General features: G+C 48.7%; 1 protein-coding gene across 5 annotated transcripts in view; it reads left to right on the top strand.

Moving 5' to 3' along the window:
- KIF17 (kinesin family member 17) overlaps positions 1-15,391 on the top strand; it is a 449,007-nt gene that overhangs the window by 396,751 nt on the left and 36,865 nt on the right. Inside the window, exon 14 of one of the 5 annotated variants that reach the window (XM_085608960.1) lies at positions 4,491-4,659. The exons of the other annotated variants lie outside the window; for them this stretch is intronic. Coding sequence (XP_085465086.1) covers positions 4,491-4,531 — 41 coding nt within the window. The 3' untranslated portion in view covers positions 4,532-4,659. Of the gene's footprint in view, positions 1-4,490; positions 4,660-15,391 lie in introns of those variants that run through there. 5 annotated transcript variants of the gene reach the window in all.

Here is a 15,391-nt window from a genome sequence, read left to right as displayed (position 1 = left end):
CCTTGTGTAACGCAACTGGTGCTCATGTAAAGCGCTCTGATACCCCAAACCTTTGGGTCAAGTTTGCGCTTTATAAAACTCTGTAAAATAAATATCCTTCAACAAGAAATGCAATCCTTACTCCTAAAGGTCACAGTGGAGGTTGTTCCAGAGCAGGAACAGGGCCAGGGATGCTACACTGCGCACTTTCTGATTCCCACAGAGGACGGTTGTCTTTGTACAATATGAGACCTCAAGGTTTTGAACTCGTTCCTCAAAAAGAAAAAGTTTGAAATGCTGTTCCTTGCCCAGGTTCTGCTTGTGCTGGAAGTAGGAGACTGGATGGTGTCAGTTGACCTGCAGGATGCCTTTGTACACATCCCAATACTGCAGTCACACAGAAGTATCTTTGCTTTACAGTCACGTCCAAACACTACTAGTTTGCAGTCCTTCCGTTTGGCCTCACTTCTGCTCCTCAAGTCTTCACACAAGTGATGGCAGTGGTTGCAGCCCATCTCAGACGGGCGGGATTTCAGTTATTCCCTTACCTGGACGACTGGTTTATCAAAGCCAGAGCCCCAGAAATGGTGTCTCGTTACTTGCAAGCAACAAGCCCGTTGTTCAACCTGGGCTTTTTGATCAACAATCCCAAATCTCATGTGGTTAACTCTCAACACATCCTGTTCATTAGGGCAGTACTGGGCACATCTGGTTGCCTTCACTCCTGCTCCGAGGGTTCAAAATATTCAGGCCATAATTCTAATGTTTCAAGATGGAGCGATCATCAAGTCGTGACAGTCTTGCGTCTGTTCAGTCTGTTAGCCTCCTGCATTCTGTTGGTCACCCCTGCACGGGGGCACATGAGGGCCCTCCAGTGGTGCCTCCACATGCAGTGGTTCCTACACAATGAAGCTTTCTAAGCCTGCATCAACAGTGATGGAGTGTGAACAGTAGCTTTTCTCAGGGGAAGCACTTTTGCCCGCTTTCTCAGGTGATAAGTGTAGTCATGGATGCCTCCACTCTGGGAGGGGAGCTCATTTGGATGAATTGGAGTTCAGGGGGTGCCTCCTTAGATAGACTTATTTGCTATTCCAGAGAACATTTACTGCCCTACATTCTTTGCCCTCCAGTATGAGATGCTGGGAGCATAGAGGAACACGTTTTGCTTGAAGTGGTCCTTTCCGTTCTTTGTGTTTCCTTACACAGCCTTGATTCCTCACATGTTGAGGAAGATTTACCTCGTCCAGGCCCAGGTTATACTTATCACCCTGGACTGGACATCAAGGGTGTGGTATGCAGACCTCATTCATGTCCACTTTTTCTCCCTCATTTTGTAGACCTCTTTTCACAGTCACTGAGACAGGTTCTACAACCCGGCCTCCACAGCCTCTATCTGCATGCCTGGAAATTGAGTGGGGCAACCTGAGTTTTTTTCTTTAACCCCTGAAGTGGTGGACATAATTTTATGTTCAGGAAGACAGTCCATCAAAACTATTTATTCTGGCAGACAGACTACATTTCTTATAAATGGTCCAACGGTTCATATAAGGGCTGCCCCGCATGTTTAGCTAATGAAGAAACTGATTTACATGTTCTGTTTTTTTGTGAAGGCTATTGTAAAATCCGACTGAGTGAGCTCATAAATTTATGTAGGAACTTGGGCTCCTCACGTTGTATGGAAGTTTATAGATTGCTAAAAACAAACACTGATCTTCCTATTGTCTATGCAGTATCCAGATTTTTATATCGCATGTGGAGCATCAGGGCAAATCTTTTGAAAGAGAAATAATTTCTCATCTTATTCTCAAAACTTGTAAATATTTTAAACTTGTTTTTTTTTAACTCTTCAAACTCTTACCTTATATTTAATGAACTGTAAATTGGATTTTGTATATTGATGTCTCTTTTATGGCTTATGCCGAAATAAAGATATATTGACTGACTGACTGACATTTCTTACATGGTGTACAGATAAAACCACAGATCCTCTTCATGCTCACCTGTCTGGCATTCTCTGTTTTTCCCTCTCGCTGGCCCAGCCAGGCTGCACAGTGGCTACTGTTAAAGGATATTTTTCAGCCTTAGCGGCTTTCCTGTGCCTACCCAACCAACCATTCCTCTATAAATATCCCATTGTTATGAGATTCCTAAAAGGCCTCTCAAATAAATACCCTCCTACTCCCTTTATGCCACAATGGCATCTCAATTTAGTTCTTACTTTCCTAATGTGTTCACCATTGAACCATTACACAATTGTTTCTTAAGTTTGCTAAAATTGAAGACAATTTTTTAATCACTATCACATCAGCAAGGCGGATAAGCGTATTACAACCATGAAGTATAAAACCCCCATAACCACCTTCTTCCCTGAGAAGCTAGTGTTAGGAACCAGGACTACTTTCCTGCCTAAATTGCTTGCTCCCTTCCATTTTGGCCAATCGATTACCCTTTTCATGTTCTATCCTCTTACTACATTCGACTAAAGGAAAGGCTTCATCGTCTTGATGCCAAGAGAGCGATCAGCTTCTGCGTGGACAGAACATGGCATTTCAGGATGGATGGTCAACTCTTTGTGGGATATGTTGGAAAGATGAAAAGCAAATTAGTCCACAAACGAACAATATCAAGATGTATAATCTCATGCATCAAGATCTGCTACACCATGACATGCAAATAGCCTCAAGAAGGCACCAGAGTTCATTCTACCAGAGCCAAGTCTTCTACTTCAGCACTAGCAAGTTCACTGCCTGTAGCACACCTCTGCAAAGTAGCGTCTTTGTCATCCCTCCACACTTTTGCGCAGCACTATTGTTTAGATTCTAAGGTGAGGAGGGATAGTCACTTTGCTTGCCTAGTTCTTCAAGATTTCTTGGTATAGCTAGCAATGCACCCACCTCCGGGTGTGGGACTGCTTGAGGAATCTATTCAAAAGTTGAGGAATTTGCAGATGTACATATCAGTCAAAAGAAAAAGTTACTTACCCTTCAGTAACAGTTTTTCTGTGGATACTGTATCGACAAGCAGATTCCTACGAACCCTTACACCTTCCTGTTGCATGGCTGTCTATACCAATAGTCCTGTTTATGTGTTCTTGTCACATAACTGAAAACTGCACCTATCTTATTGATGTTGGTGTCATCCGTTCGCCTCAAGTGTGTGCCAAAAAGGGATGGTAACTGAATCAACATGCCGGTGGGCATGCTTTATGGCTCCAGTGACATCATGAGGTACTGCGCTTCTGCGGGGCCACCCTACCAGTGGTTTCCAGATCCAGACTGGCGCCTGGGATATTCAACAGGTGAGAAATCTGCAGGTAGATACAGTATCCACCAGAGAAAGCATTACCAATGGTAAATAACCTGTTCTTTTGGATGTTTTTGGGCTCATACACTTTTTTCTTCTCAGCTGGCTACATAGTAGTTGCAGAGCAATATAGATTATGTTTCTAGGATGGTCTTTTCTCCCTGACCATTCAATAGGGTGTACGTGTTGGAGTATGAAAGAATGCAAGAGTCTAGGGAGTTACAATTCAGAAGTTATTGTCAACTACATCAGGGATTGCACCCAGTAGGGAGAAATAGTCTCAGTGGGAAAAAGGGGTTCCATGTTAAAACAAAATGAAAAATATAGACTCAAAAACATATATTTAAAAATATAAACCATACAGAAATATCCTCGTACAATTCTGTCATACTTACTTTCCACCTATTGTAGGACTGGATACATTTGCTATTCCAGTGCCAGTCCAAGCATTTTTGGGGGCAAGTGCTTAATATAGTGGGTTGATAGGTGCATGTTGATTTTTTTGGTAAGGGATATTTACTTATAGTAGATATTTAAGCAGTCAATATTTTTAATGCTGTGTTTTTTTCGTTAATTACTTTTCAGTCCATATTTTAGTTGTTACAGGGAAAAGGCTGACAGCAGTATAACTTCCAGTGTTGCATCTCCATGATTTGGTAGGAAACAACAATCTATGCTACCAGTATTAGCAGTCACTGATTCAGTGCCAGAGGGAGAAGGGAATCTGGTGGAAGTTTGTGGATGGGTGGTTGCTCTCTTCCTCAATGCACTGCTCATGGGTTAAGAGATACAGGTTGTGCATAGGGGTAGTATAGACGTATGCCTCTTTGTGCATGGCCCATGGTGATTGTCAGGACACCAACAGCACAGGGGAGAAAGAGGGAGGTGTCAGACAGTGGAGCAAGAGGGTAGGGACAGGGGACCATTCAAGGGGACAAACTAGGATGCTGCAAGGGCAATGTCAAGACGTTCCCATACAAAAAGAAAATATGGAAAGTATTTAATCCCCTTTGATCCAGTAGGAGGAGGAACCAAAGAGTGAGAGGCTTTGACACAGAACATTCACCTTGACATCCCATACTATTTTCTTGTTTAAGACTAATGGGTAGGATGGAGGTGAATCCCAAATAGTGCAAATAAAAAAGGGGGGTAAAGCTGGCAGCAGAGTAGAATAGACCCCTGACAACCCCTCCTTTTTCTCTTTTCAGGAGGATCCTTGCCAGGAAAAAACCCTCAGTGCACTTACTAGATTCCTCCCTGGTACATTAGACAAAAGAGACAGCTGAGACCAGAATCACAGTTGAGGAATATACCACATAAAATATATGTGCCTGAGAATCATCAGGGCACATGATGTGAAGGACTGATATCAAATGAAGTTCCAGGCAGCAATAAAGAGTACCCTAAAACATTTGAGTCGGCTCAGAGTTGTCTGTCCTGCCCCATGGGACACTTAATGGCAGGGTGGGTCATTTATGATTGTTTGTAAATGAGTAGGATGGATCAGCCAGGTAAGAAGCAAATCGTAGAGTAATGCCTGTAATGCTAAGGAGAGAGTCTGATAACATTATGATAAAGTCAGTACACATGTTAACCACTATGGGGTAACGGTGGCAGAAACCTGGCTAGATAGGGTCATAGAGGGCAGAAGAAATACTGATGTTTTTAAGACTAGAAATATGATAACTTCAGTTGTGAGGCAGGTTGTATGGACTAGGACTCCGTAAACAGTGAGATATTTAAAAAACAACTGAAATGATGAAATAGCAGTAGAGACAGAGGTCTGATGATATACAGAAAATGTGTCCGATAGTGTACAGGAAATGTAAGCTAAGGATAGAGACAAGTTTATTGTTTGCGGTGGAGAAGAGTGCAGACACCGACGCCACCGGGGAGACTACAGCTCTCAGACTCCTCTTGGGCTCCACCAGCTGGGCTGACCTCGCGCCAGGAGGCGCTTAAAGGGCATCGCGGCTCCCGCTTCGCGGGAACCGCGCAACATCGCGACACCAACGCCACCGGGGAGACAACAGCTCCCAGACTCCTCTAGGGCTCCACCAGCTGGGCTGACCTCGCGCCAGGAGGCGCTTAAAGGGCATCGCGTCTCCCGCTTTGCGGGAACCGCGCAACATCGTGACACCGACGCCACCGGGGAGACTACAGCTCCCAGACTGCTCTTGGGCTCCACCAGCTGGGCTGACCTCGCACCAGGAGGCGCTTAAAGGGCATCGCGGCTCGCCTGGGCCATGGGCGGGCCTGTCTGTGACCGGAGGAGTCCGGGTCGGGCCACCCCTCTAACGTCAGCAATGGGTAAGCGGAAGCAACCATGTAGTCAAGCTCAGAGCGGGCTAAAAGCTAAGATGCCTAGAAAGTCAGCATCTATTATATCTTATTTAACCTCGGCGGTAGGGGCCCTGAACAAGGAAATTGCTAATGCAGAAAGAGCTGGGCCTGGGCACGAGGGATGACTCAGATGAGCGGAACATTAGATCTGACCCTGTGATAAATACCTCCATTCCCCTGGATCCCCTGGGCTTGATAACTACACCACTAGTTGCGTTGTGTTCCCCAACTGGGGCTGCTGTCCCTTCAGGGGACATGGCTGTTGTTCCTGATGAGCCTTTGCCGATCCTGGAGGAGGCTGCAAAAGGTCCGACTCGGGGTCCCAGTGGTAAAAAGAGAACCCATAGAAAATCTTGTAAACGACCCAGAAGTCTAAACAAAAGCAACTCTATTCAAGCGAATGCTGTGAGTGAGCATACTGACCAATCTGTACGGGATCTAGTCGAGGAGATGTTTACATCACGGCTGGAACTTGCTCTCACTAGCATAGCTAAAGACATTATAGATACTTTGAATACTTGTGTTGCTGGGATTTTGGAAAAATGTAAACATATTGATTCCTTTTTAACAGTCTTAAAACCGCTATTGGCTACCCCTGGTGTAACTATCGCACCAAAAGCCCAATTAGAATCCAGGTCACGCTCTGATATAGTTTCTACGGTTGGTCAATTACATCCCCTAATAACAGGGGTTGGGTTCGTTTCTGGCTACTTGGGGAAACGTGTGGTACACCAGGGCATCTTTGAGAGGAAGGATTATCATGGCCGTACTATTGGGTGTCTTGGGGATCTGACAGTAAATGCACAGACTTTGGTCACCAATAGGCCCTTACTCTCACAGGAGGGGCTTGTTAGATCAAAAGATTGTATTCTTAATCTCCATCCAGAAGCTGGTCCCCTGGTCGCAGTTCTTGTTGGGGTACCACCACTTGGTGTAGACCAGCGGTACTCAAAGTACGTCCCGCGGGCCAGTTGCGGCCCGCCAGCCCTTTCCATGCGGCCCTCGTGTAAAACAACAGACAGTTGGCAATCAACTGCAATTCCGCCTGTTGTTAATCCTCGGGGGCCGTATTCACTGGGTAAGGGATGAAAGAGGCATGCGCAAAACAAGTGCCTCGCAAGCAGAGGCGCAACTAGAGCCAAATTTCGGCGGGGGTGGGGGGCTTGAATCTTTAAGCTATAGGCAGAGTGGAGCTGATTTCGGGGGAGAGGGGGGCTGAATCTTTAAGCAATAGGCAGAGTGGCGCTGCAGGGCCTTTTAGAAGGGGTGAAACAGCGAGGCCTCATTAACATGCAAATGGTCTTTTAAAGACCTGTGAAGAGCTCGGGTGCGGCTGTGGCACGGGAAGCTGTCTCATCCCGAGCTGCCACACAGGTGGTTAAATGATTGTAAATAGATATTCCTTCTTGCCACATACTGCTCCAAGCAAAGATGTGAATAAACATGAAAAATGACGCATAGTTTAATTGTCCACTGATGTTGCTGGACTGTGCTTGTTTTCCATTTTCCAAAAATAAATGACAGTAAAATATTTTTAACGTACGTTTGGCCCATATTCAGGGGGCTTGTATTTGTGGGCTGGCAACTGCCAAAGATCACCGATGACGCCAAAAATCAGCACACAGAATCTAATCTTCAACCAGTTACCACTTACAGGTCAGTATGGCCTGTAGAACTTGGCGGGTTTTAGAATGGGTGCATGTTTAATTTTCGTCACAAGGACAATGAGTTCTCAGACAGAGAGCGGCAGAGAGATGTAGAAGACGGAGGGAGAGGGAGGGAGGGAGACAGGGAGCGAGACAGAGGGGGGGAGACAGAGAGAGGGAACACAGGGAGAAAGAGGGAGGGAGAGAGAGAGAGAGACCGAGAGGGAGGGAGAGAGGGAGGGAGACAGAGGGGGAGGGAGACAGAGGGACACAGAGGGAGACAGGGAGACAGAAAGAGGGAGACAGGGAGAGAGAGAGAGGGAGACAGGGAGAGAGAGAGGGAGACAGGGAGAGAGAGAGAGAGAGGGAGAGAGAGGGAGACAGGGAGAGAGCGAGGGAGACAGGGAGAGAGAGGGGGAGACAGGGAGAGAGAGAGGGAGACAGGGAGAGAGAGGGAGACAGGGAGAGAGAGAGGGAGAGAGAGAGGGAGACAAAGGGAGGGAGACAGAGGGAGACAAAGGGAGGGAGACAGAGGGAGACAAAGGGAGGGAGACAGAGGGAGGAAGAGGGAGGGGGAGACAGAGAGAGGGGGAGACAGAGAGAGGGGGAGACAGGGAGGGAGACAGAGAGGGAGGGAGACAAAGGGACACAGACGGAGGGAGACAGAGAGAGAGAGGGAGACCGGGAGAGAGAGAGTGAGACCGGGAGAGAAAGAGTCCCTGTTTGGCAGTATGTCGTATGACCAAATGGGCTGCTCTATATGAGACAACACGTTGCGTACGATATACTGCCAAACAAGGACTCGGGGAACTTTCATTCGCATACTACTGACTGTGTGAGCCTCTGAGGAAGAGAGTCATCGAAAAGCGTCGGGCTCAGTCAGGTGTGAATAATTACAGGCAAGCACGACGAACCATACCTAATAAAAGCTTGTGGGGAAAAGCAGCTTGTGTTCAAGTGCGGTTCTTCTGATGGACAAATCCCCAATAAACTGTATACATATGTGTGTGTGTATGCTGGGTCTGGCGGCTCAGTGGACGAATGCGTCCGCTGCAGGGGTCTGTGTTCAACCTCATGGTCAGTTTTTTTTGTTGCTCTAGCCCTGCCCCCTCCACCACTGACCCCGCCCCCACCGGTGCGGCCCTCGGCCACAAACCACACTGTAAACTTGGCCCCCGAGAGAAAGTTTGTGAGTACCCCTGGTGTAGACGATAATGAGTCCACCCTGGACTTGATGGTAAAAGTTAAAAAATGGTGTGATCAGTACTGTACTGGAAAGACAGAGATTTCTCCTAGTATTATAATGGCCAGGAGGGTGGAGTGGGTGGGCAATTGTCCCAAACAAGTGGATGGAGATTATATCGTTGTTAACTTCAGCAATAGACATGTAGCTGATAGATTGTTTTGGGATGCCTCGGACTTGGGGAAGGGGGGCATTAGACCTCTGCCTTTGGGTTTCTTCTATCCTCCAGTAAACCGACCAAATGTATACGTTAAAAATTATCCTGAGGCACATTCGAGGAGGCAATATCAGCCCGCCCAATGTTATATTGAAACCAAAAATTTGGAGGGCTGCTCAGAAAGCACTAGAATTAAAGATAAACTAGCCCCGCAAATACCCCCTGGTAATATAGGTCTTGAATGCGGGGGTATATTCTTATCAAACAGATTTTCTTCATTATCTCAGATAGAGGAGAACGATTGACTATACTTACTACCTGATTGTTCTCTGAATTCTGGTTCTAACTTATAGCCCAAAGATTTGGATTCCCCCCAAAATTGCAAGATCATCAGTTGGAACATTGCAGGTCTTAAATCTAAAAGGGACGACCCCAGATGGCTAGACTTTATAAAAAAATACGATCTTATTGCTCTCCAGGAAAAGTGGGAGAGGGAGAGCAACTTCTGGTTGGATGGGTTTAAAAATTTTACTTACCTGCATGTCCTACTACGGCAGGTAGAGCCAAGGGGGGCTTGGTGCTCTTATTTTCTCTAAAGTTAAAAGGCTCCACAAAGTTGATTGAAGTGAGTTCCCATAATTGTCTGATAGTGGAATTAACCACAACCAACTTGTCTAAAATATTCTTAATTAATTTTTATAATTCAGGGGAGTGTGAGTTTAGGAATGAACATTTATCTTTTTTTAAAAATTTTTTAGAAACCTACAGGGCGAAGCAATCCACTTTTTACCAAATTATACTTATGGGCGATTTTAATATTCATCCCTGTGATATGAATTGTTGTGTTGATGATGAAATGGGCCCTGATTATTCGGTACCACCGCACTTTGAGCACACACAACAGGGGGAGGCATTGGAGGATTTTCTTGCTGGAGCTGACCTCTTTGAACCCGGTTTTAATGATCCATCAGAGCGGGTCGAGACATTTAAGGCCAAGGGACGGGATACAATCATTGATTATATATTTTTGTCTCCCTCCAGCTAATTAGTGTAGTGTTCTATAATACAAGCCTGTCCGCTTTTAGCGATCATAACCCAGTAATCCTGGAGTTACACAAAGACCTGGGCCTTCTGTGTTTACCGGGTAGGAACTCGGAAACTATCCGGGTGGTAACATCTGACCAGGGGAGAAGGCTCAAATGGTCAAAGGTAATCCCAGAATCTTTTTTTGTTAATCTATGCTTGAAGGCTGAAAATGATATTGCAAAATGCACAGATTACACCTCACCAAAAGCTGAGGTTATTAAAGCCTTTGAAGGTATTTGTGGGCAGGCAGCAATGGATTTGACTGTCCCAATGAAATTAAAACCTAATCTCGGTAAAAGGTGGTTAGATACAAATTGTTCCAGGGCCCATCAAAATTTAATACAAGCCCTGAAAAAAAACACCAAGAGATAGTAAGCAGATAGCCAGCCTCAGGAAGCCTTATAAGCTAATGATACACACCCGCAAAAGTGAAATTAAGTCAGAGGCCTGGAATGCATTAATGTCTGTAGAAGTCCTAAAGGATAGCTCGAAATTCTGGGCTATTGTCAATACCCCCTTTTTTGCGGGATTAGGGAACGATAGCCTGGAAACTAACATCCCAGAAGAGCAGTGGCTAGAGCACTTTGAGACCATTTATGGCTCAAGTGAGATCCAGGATCCCTTTCCAGTTTTAGATATAAATGGGGGTCTCCCTTTGCTGGTTTTTAAAGAGGGGGATATTGAAAAGGCAATACTAGAGACTTCCACCAATAAGGCCCCGGGTCCTGACTGTGTCCCTGCAGACTTGTATAAAGGTGAACCTAAATTCTGGGCCAAAATTTTAGCAAATGTTTTTTTTTTTTTTTGAAAAGATTTTATTGTGCATAAAAGGGTTACAAACACGGGCCTACAACCACCAGGGCCGGCCGCTAGTAGTCAAAGTGTTCCAGCATATCAGAAAACAATGGCTGGCCCACAGGGGCTCCGCACTATCACAGTAAATCAGACTGCACATAAAGGAAATCAGAATACACACTTTTAGTATAAATAACAACAAAAAAGAAAAATACAAAAATACAACAAACAAGGCGAAACGACTTATGAAGGGCGGCGAACACCAGCCAGGGGAGTCAACACCCAACCACCCGAGGGCGGTCAATAAAAGAAGACCTGAGAGGGGGGGGGGCAACGAGAGAACCAAATCTGTACTCCGAAGTACGAGATGCACAAGGAACCCTCAAGGATCAGGGGGACGAGGCAACCCCGGACGTATCTACCAAATGGGGAGCACAGATAGACCCACGATACGCGTTCCACTGCCCCCAAATTTTACCCCAAGCCCCCGGTTTACCACGGGCCACATACACCGTTTTCTCCCTGAACATGCACCAGTCCATGTTTTCCTTCCAGACGGGCACGGTGGGAGGCCGCTGGGAACCCCAAAGCTGCGCAATATCTCTCTTTGCAATCATGTTCCCCAAGGCCGCCCACCGAGCCTGAGCCACATTGCAGTCATTGGGCTCCCATACATTCAGCACACAACGACGCACCTCCGGCAGCAGAGCGACCCCGGTGACTCGTCTCATAATATCATGCACCCGGCGCCAGTATTCCGCCACCTCGCGGCATTCCCATAGGATATGGAGAAAAGTAGCACTGAGCCCGCAGCCACGCTTACAGAGTCCGTCGTCTGAAAACCCCATCGAGACCAGGCGGGGGCCCGTCACATATACACGATGGAGAATCTTAAGCTGGACCAGGCGGAGACGGGCCGGGATGGCCACCTCCTGAGGGGATGACAGTGCAGTCTGCCAGTCCTCATCGTCCAGCTCCACCCCATCTCCCGTCCATGCCTCCCGAAGACGCACCAAGAGGTCAGCCCGATTGTTTATCAGTTTTTTGTAAATCAGGGAGATAGTACTGTCGGGGACGTGACCGTCGAGTATGCGGTCCTCGAGAGGCGAAGAAGAAGGGACCGTGGTCCCCTCCCCAAAGACCGAAAGCAGGGCGTGCCGGACCTGTGCATAACGGAAGAACTCTCTGTCACTAAGCTCATACTCGCGCTGAAGCGCCGCGAAGGATTTAACCGCACCTTTAACCCACAGGTCCCCCACTCTGCTGATGCCGATCGTATCCCAGCGCTCGAAGCCTTTCGTTGTCCAGAGGCTTCCCAAGCGGTCTGAGTCGAATAGAGGAGTGGCGCACGTTAAACGCTCACTCCAGCCCATCGCAACGTTAGCCGCCTTCCATACACGGACCGCAATCCTGGTAGGACCCGTAAGGGCCCCACCAGCAGACCGCGAGTAAAGCGCTCTGTTATAGTTACCGCCGGGGAGCAGGAATTTATCCATCTCATATGCCGGGTTCGAACCAGGAGCGTACGTAGCATGATTAATGGCAGACAGCTGGGAGGCCCAATAGTACCGTCTAATATCAGGAAGCGCGATGCCCCCGTCATACCAGGAAAGAGTCAGCTTGGCCAACGCGATACGCGATCGCCCGTCCCAAACCAGTCTCCTCTGCAAACTCTCCACCTCCCTAAAGTAGGCCGCAGGAATGACATCGAAGAAGTTCTGGAGTGCATAAAGGAATCTGGGAAGGGACATCATTTTAAACAGCGCCGCGCGACCAAGCGGAGACAAGGGCAGCTTACACCACCGAGCCGTGTCTGCCCTCAAACGCCGGAGTGGAGACAGGAGATTCTGCTCATAGCGGACCGCCGGATCCAACGAAACGTACACCCCCAGGTATTTAAAGCCGGACTGAGATATTTGGAGCGGAAGCCGAGGCGGCAAGAGAGGAAGACCACCAGAGATAGGATACACACAAGATTTGGACCAGTTGATTATCAGACCCGAGTTTTTCCCGAAGGAAGTAAGGACATCAAAGAGAACATTGAGCGACTTCCGCGGTGAGGTGAGATACAAGAGAATATCATCCGCGTACAATGAAACCCGATCCTCGAAGCCCGGGGCCCACCGGAGCCCTCTAATCGAGGGCTCCCAACGGAGCCAGGCAGCAAGCGGCTCCAGGGCGAGAGCAAAGAGCAGCGGGGACAACGGGCACCCCTGTCTAGTTCCCCTCCCGAGAGCGAAAGGCCGAGAAACCCGCCCATTGACAACCACCTGAGCCATTGGTCCAGCATAAAGGAGCTTCACCCAGCCAAGGAACCCCTCCCCAAACCCAAACTTCGCCAAGACGGCCCAAAGAAATGGCCATTCAATGGTATCAAAGGCCATCGTGGCGTCTAGGGAAACCAATATGGCCGGTTCAGCCAAGTACTCAGCCCTAGCAAGGACGCCGTGCAGACGCCGTAAGTTGAGAGCGGTATTACGATGTGGGATGAAGCCACATTGATCCGGATGTATCAAGTCACATATAACGCTCAGCAAGCGATTAGCGAGGACCTTAGCAAGTATTTTGGGTTCGGCATTCAGCAGGGAAATAGGCCTATAGGAGGCACAGCGGTCACGTGGCTTACCCTCCTTGGGAATCACTACTATAGTAGCCAGACGCTGGTCGTCAGGAAGGGAACCCCTCTCGAGCGATTCCTGAAACATATGACGGAGGAAAGGCGCGATTTTATCCGGGCGCAACTTATATAGTTCAATCGGCAGGCCGTTGGGGCCCATAGCCTTGCCCGAGCGAAGGGAGCGAATCGCAGTAGCTATCTCTTCGACAGACAAAGGGGCATCCATCAGCTCGCGGTCCTCGACGGATAAGCCGGGCAGGGCAATATCCCGAAGCAGAAGACGAGAGTCGTCCTCATCTCTATCGGACACCGGGGAGTACACTGCACGGAGGTGGTCAGCAAAACACTCAACAATCTCACCAGGCTCAGTCACACACACTCCATCCGACACCCGAAGCTCCGGGACCACACGATTCACTCTCTCCTTCTTGTCCAACCAGGCAATCAGCTTACCCGCCTTGTCTCCGGCGTCATACAACCTGCCCTGCTGCTCCCTATATATAGTCTTGGCAGCATCAGTGACGAGAGACTTATATTCAAACTGCTTCAGGCTGAGGGCATGCAGCCCATCCGGGGTGACACCCGCCTCCAAGGCTACCTCCAGCCCCGATATTTCAGTCTCCAGCGTCACAACCGCCTCTCTCTTGACCCTCTTGGCCTCCACTATCTGGGACAGGGCATGCCCGCGGAGCACTGCTTTGAAAGCTTCCCACAGGGACACCGAGGACAACACCGACCCCTCATTCTCAGAAAAATATTGATTAATCGACTTAATCAGGCTATCACGGATCTTGGGGTCTCGCAGGTACCAAGGGTTAATAGGAGCGATCCGCCCAGCGGACCGCGACCCGGTGTCAAAAAGCAACCACAGTGGGGAATGATCAGAAATACCCCTGGCCAGGTGTTTGACCTCTCGAATCCGAGCAGCCTGGGCCGCGGGCATAAGGAAATAGTCCAGTCTGGAGAGACTCCCATGGTCCCCAGAGTGAAAGGTGTACTGACACTGTGTCGGATGCATTAACCTCCAACAGTCCACCAGACCGAAGGTCTCCAGCAGCCCGCCCAGCCACGCCTGGGCAGCAGGGAGGGCCCTGGGCGGATGACGGTCCAGGTCACCCGAGACAACCGAATTAAAGTCCCCACCCATAAGCAAAAGACTGTCAGGAAGCCCAAGCAACATACGACCCAAGTCTGAGAAGGTGGAGTTCTGGAGGCCCGGGGGAACATAGACCGAGATCAAGGAAAGGCACTGCCCCTCCCACCTCCCAGTCAGAGCCACATAGCGCCCTCTATCGTCTGGGACCACCCTGGTGATCTCCAACGGAAGTGAAGCTCGCAAGAGAATGCCCACCCCTCTCGAACCAGTGGTGAAACCAGAGTGGGCCACAAGTCGATATCCCCCCCTGTTCATAGCCCGACAAACATTGCCAACCAGATGAGTCTCCTGTAAGAACACCACATCAGGAGTCAGACGACGCAGATATTGCAGCACAACACCCCGTTTGATACGGTCCCCCAATCCATTGACGTTCCAAGACATCAATCTCAACCCGTCCCCCCCATCCCATCCAGTAGATCAAGGGCCCCCTAGCAAAGAGCTCAACACCCAAGGATGAACCATAGCCAATACTTCGCCTTGAAAACAAAAAACACAAATGCAAACAACCCCACCCACCCACCAACTCCAACACCCCCCACCCTGCACCCCTGCGGTCCAAAAAACCACCCCAACTTGCAGTGTGCCTGTCGCCCTACAAACCCCATTCTACGAAAAGACCCCGGAGGAGGGAAGGGACCCGTCCCCGCCCGCTCCCCACACACAACATAGTGAAACAAAATGCACAAAAGAAGTAGAACCCAGCCGAACAGTACAACCTGGCAGAGTCCGGGACCATAAGTCACTCCAAAGGAGACCCACCACCCTCGGTACCGGCAGAGGGCCCAGTCCGGTCACCCCGGTCTGGCAGCGAATCCAGCCAGTCACTCACAGTCACAGGAGAGTCAAAAAAGGTAGTCCGATCTTCATGTTCCACTCGGAGCCTTGCAGGATAAAGCATAGAGTACTTGAGACCGAGGTCCCGGAGCCGCCGCTTCACCCCCTGGAAGCCCATCCGCTGTTTCTGGACAAGTTGGGTGAAGTCCGGGAAAAAGTTAATGGACGAGTTCTCATGTCGGACCGGGCCATGAACCCGTGAGGCCTGCAGAATCGCGTCTCGGTCTCT

Source organism: Triturus cristatus, chromosome 1_2, assembly GCF_964204655.1.
Source record: "Triturus cristatus chromosome 1_2, aTriCri1.1, whole genome shotgun sequence".
Classification (NCBI taxonomy): domain Eukaryota; kingdom Metazoa; phylum Chordata; class Amphibia; order Caudata; family Salamandridae; genus Triturus; species Triturus cristatus.
The sequence above is the reverse complement of the archived record's forward strand: the minus strand, read 5'-3'. Positions and strand labels throughout refer to the sequence as shown.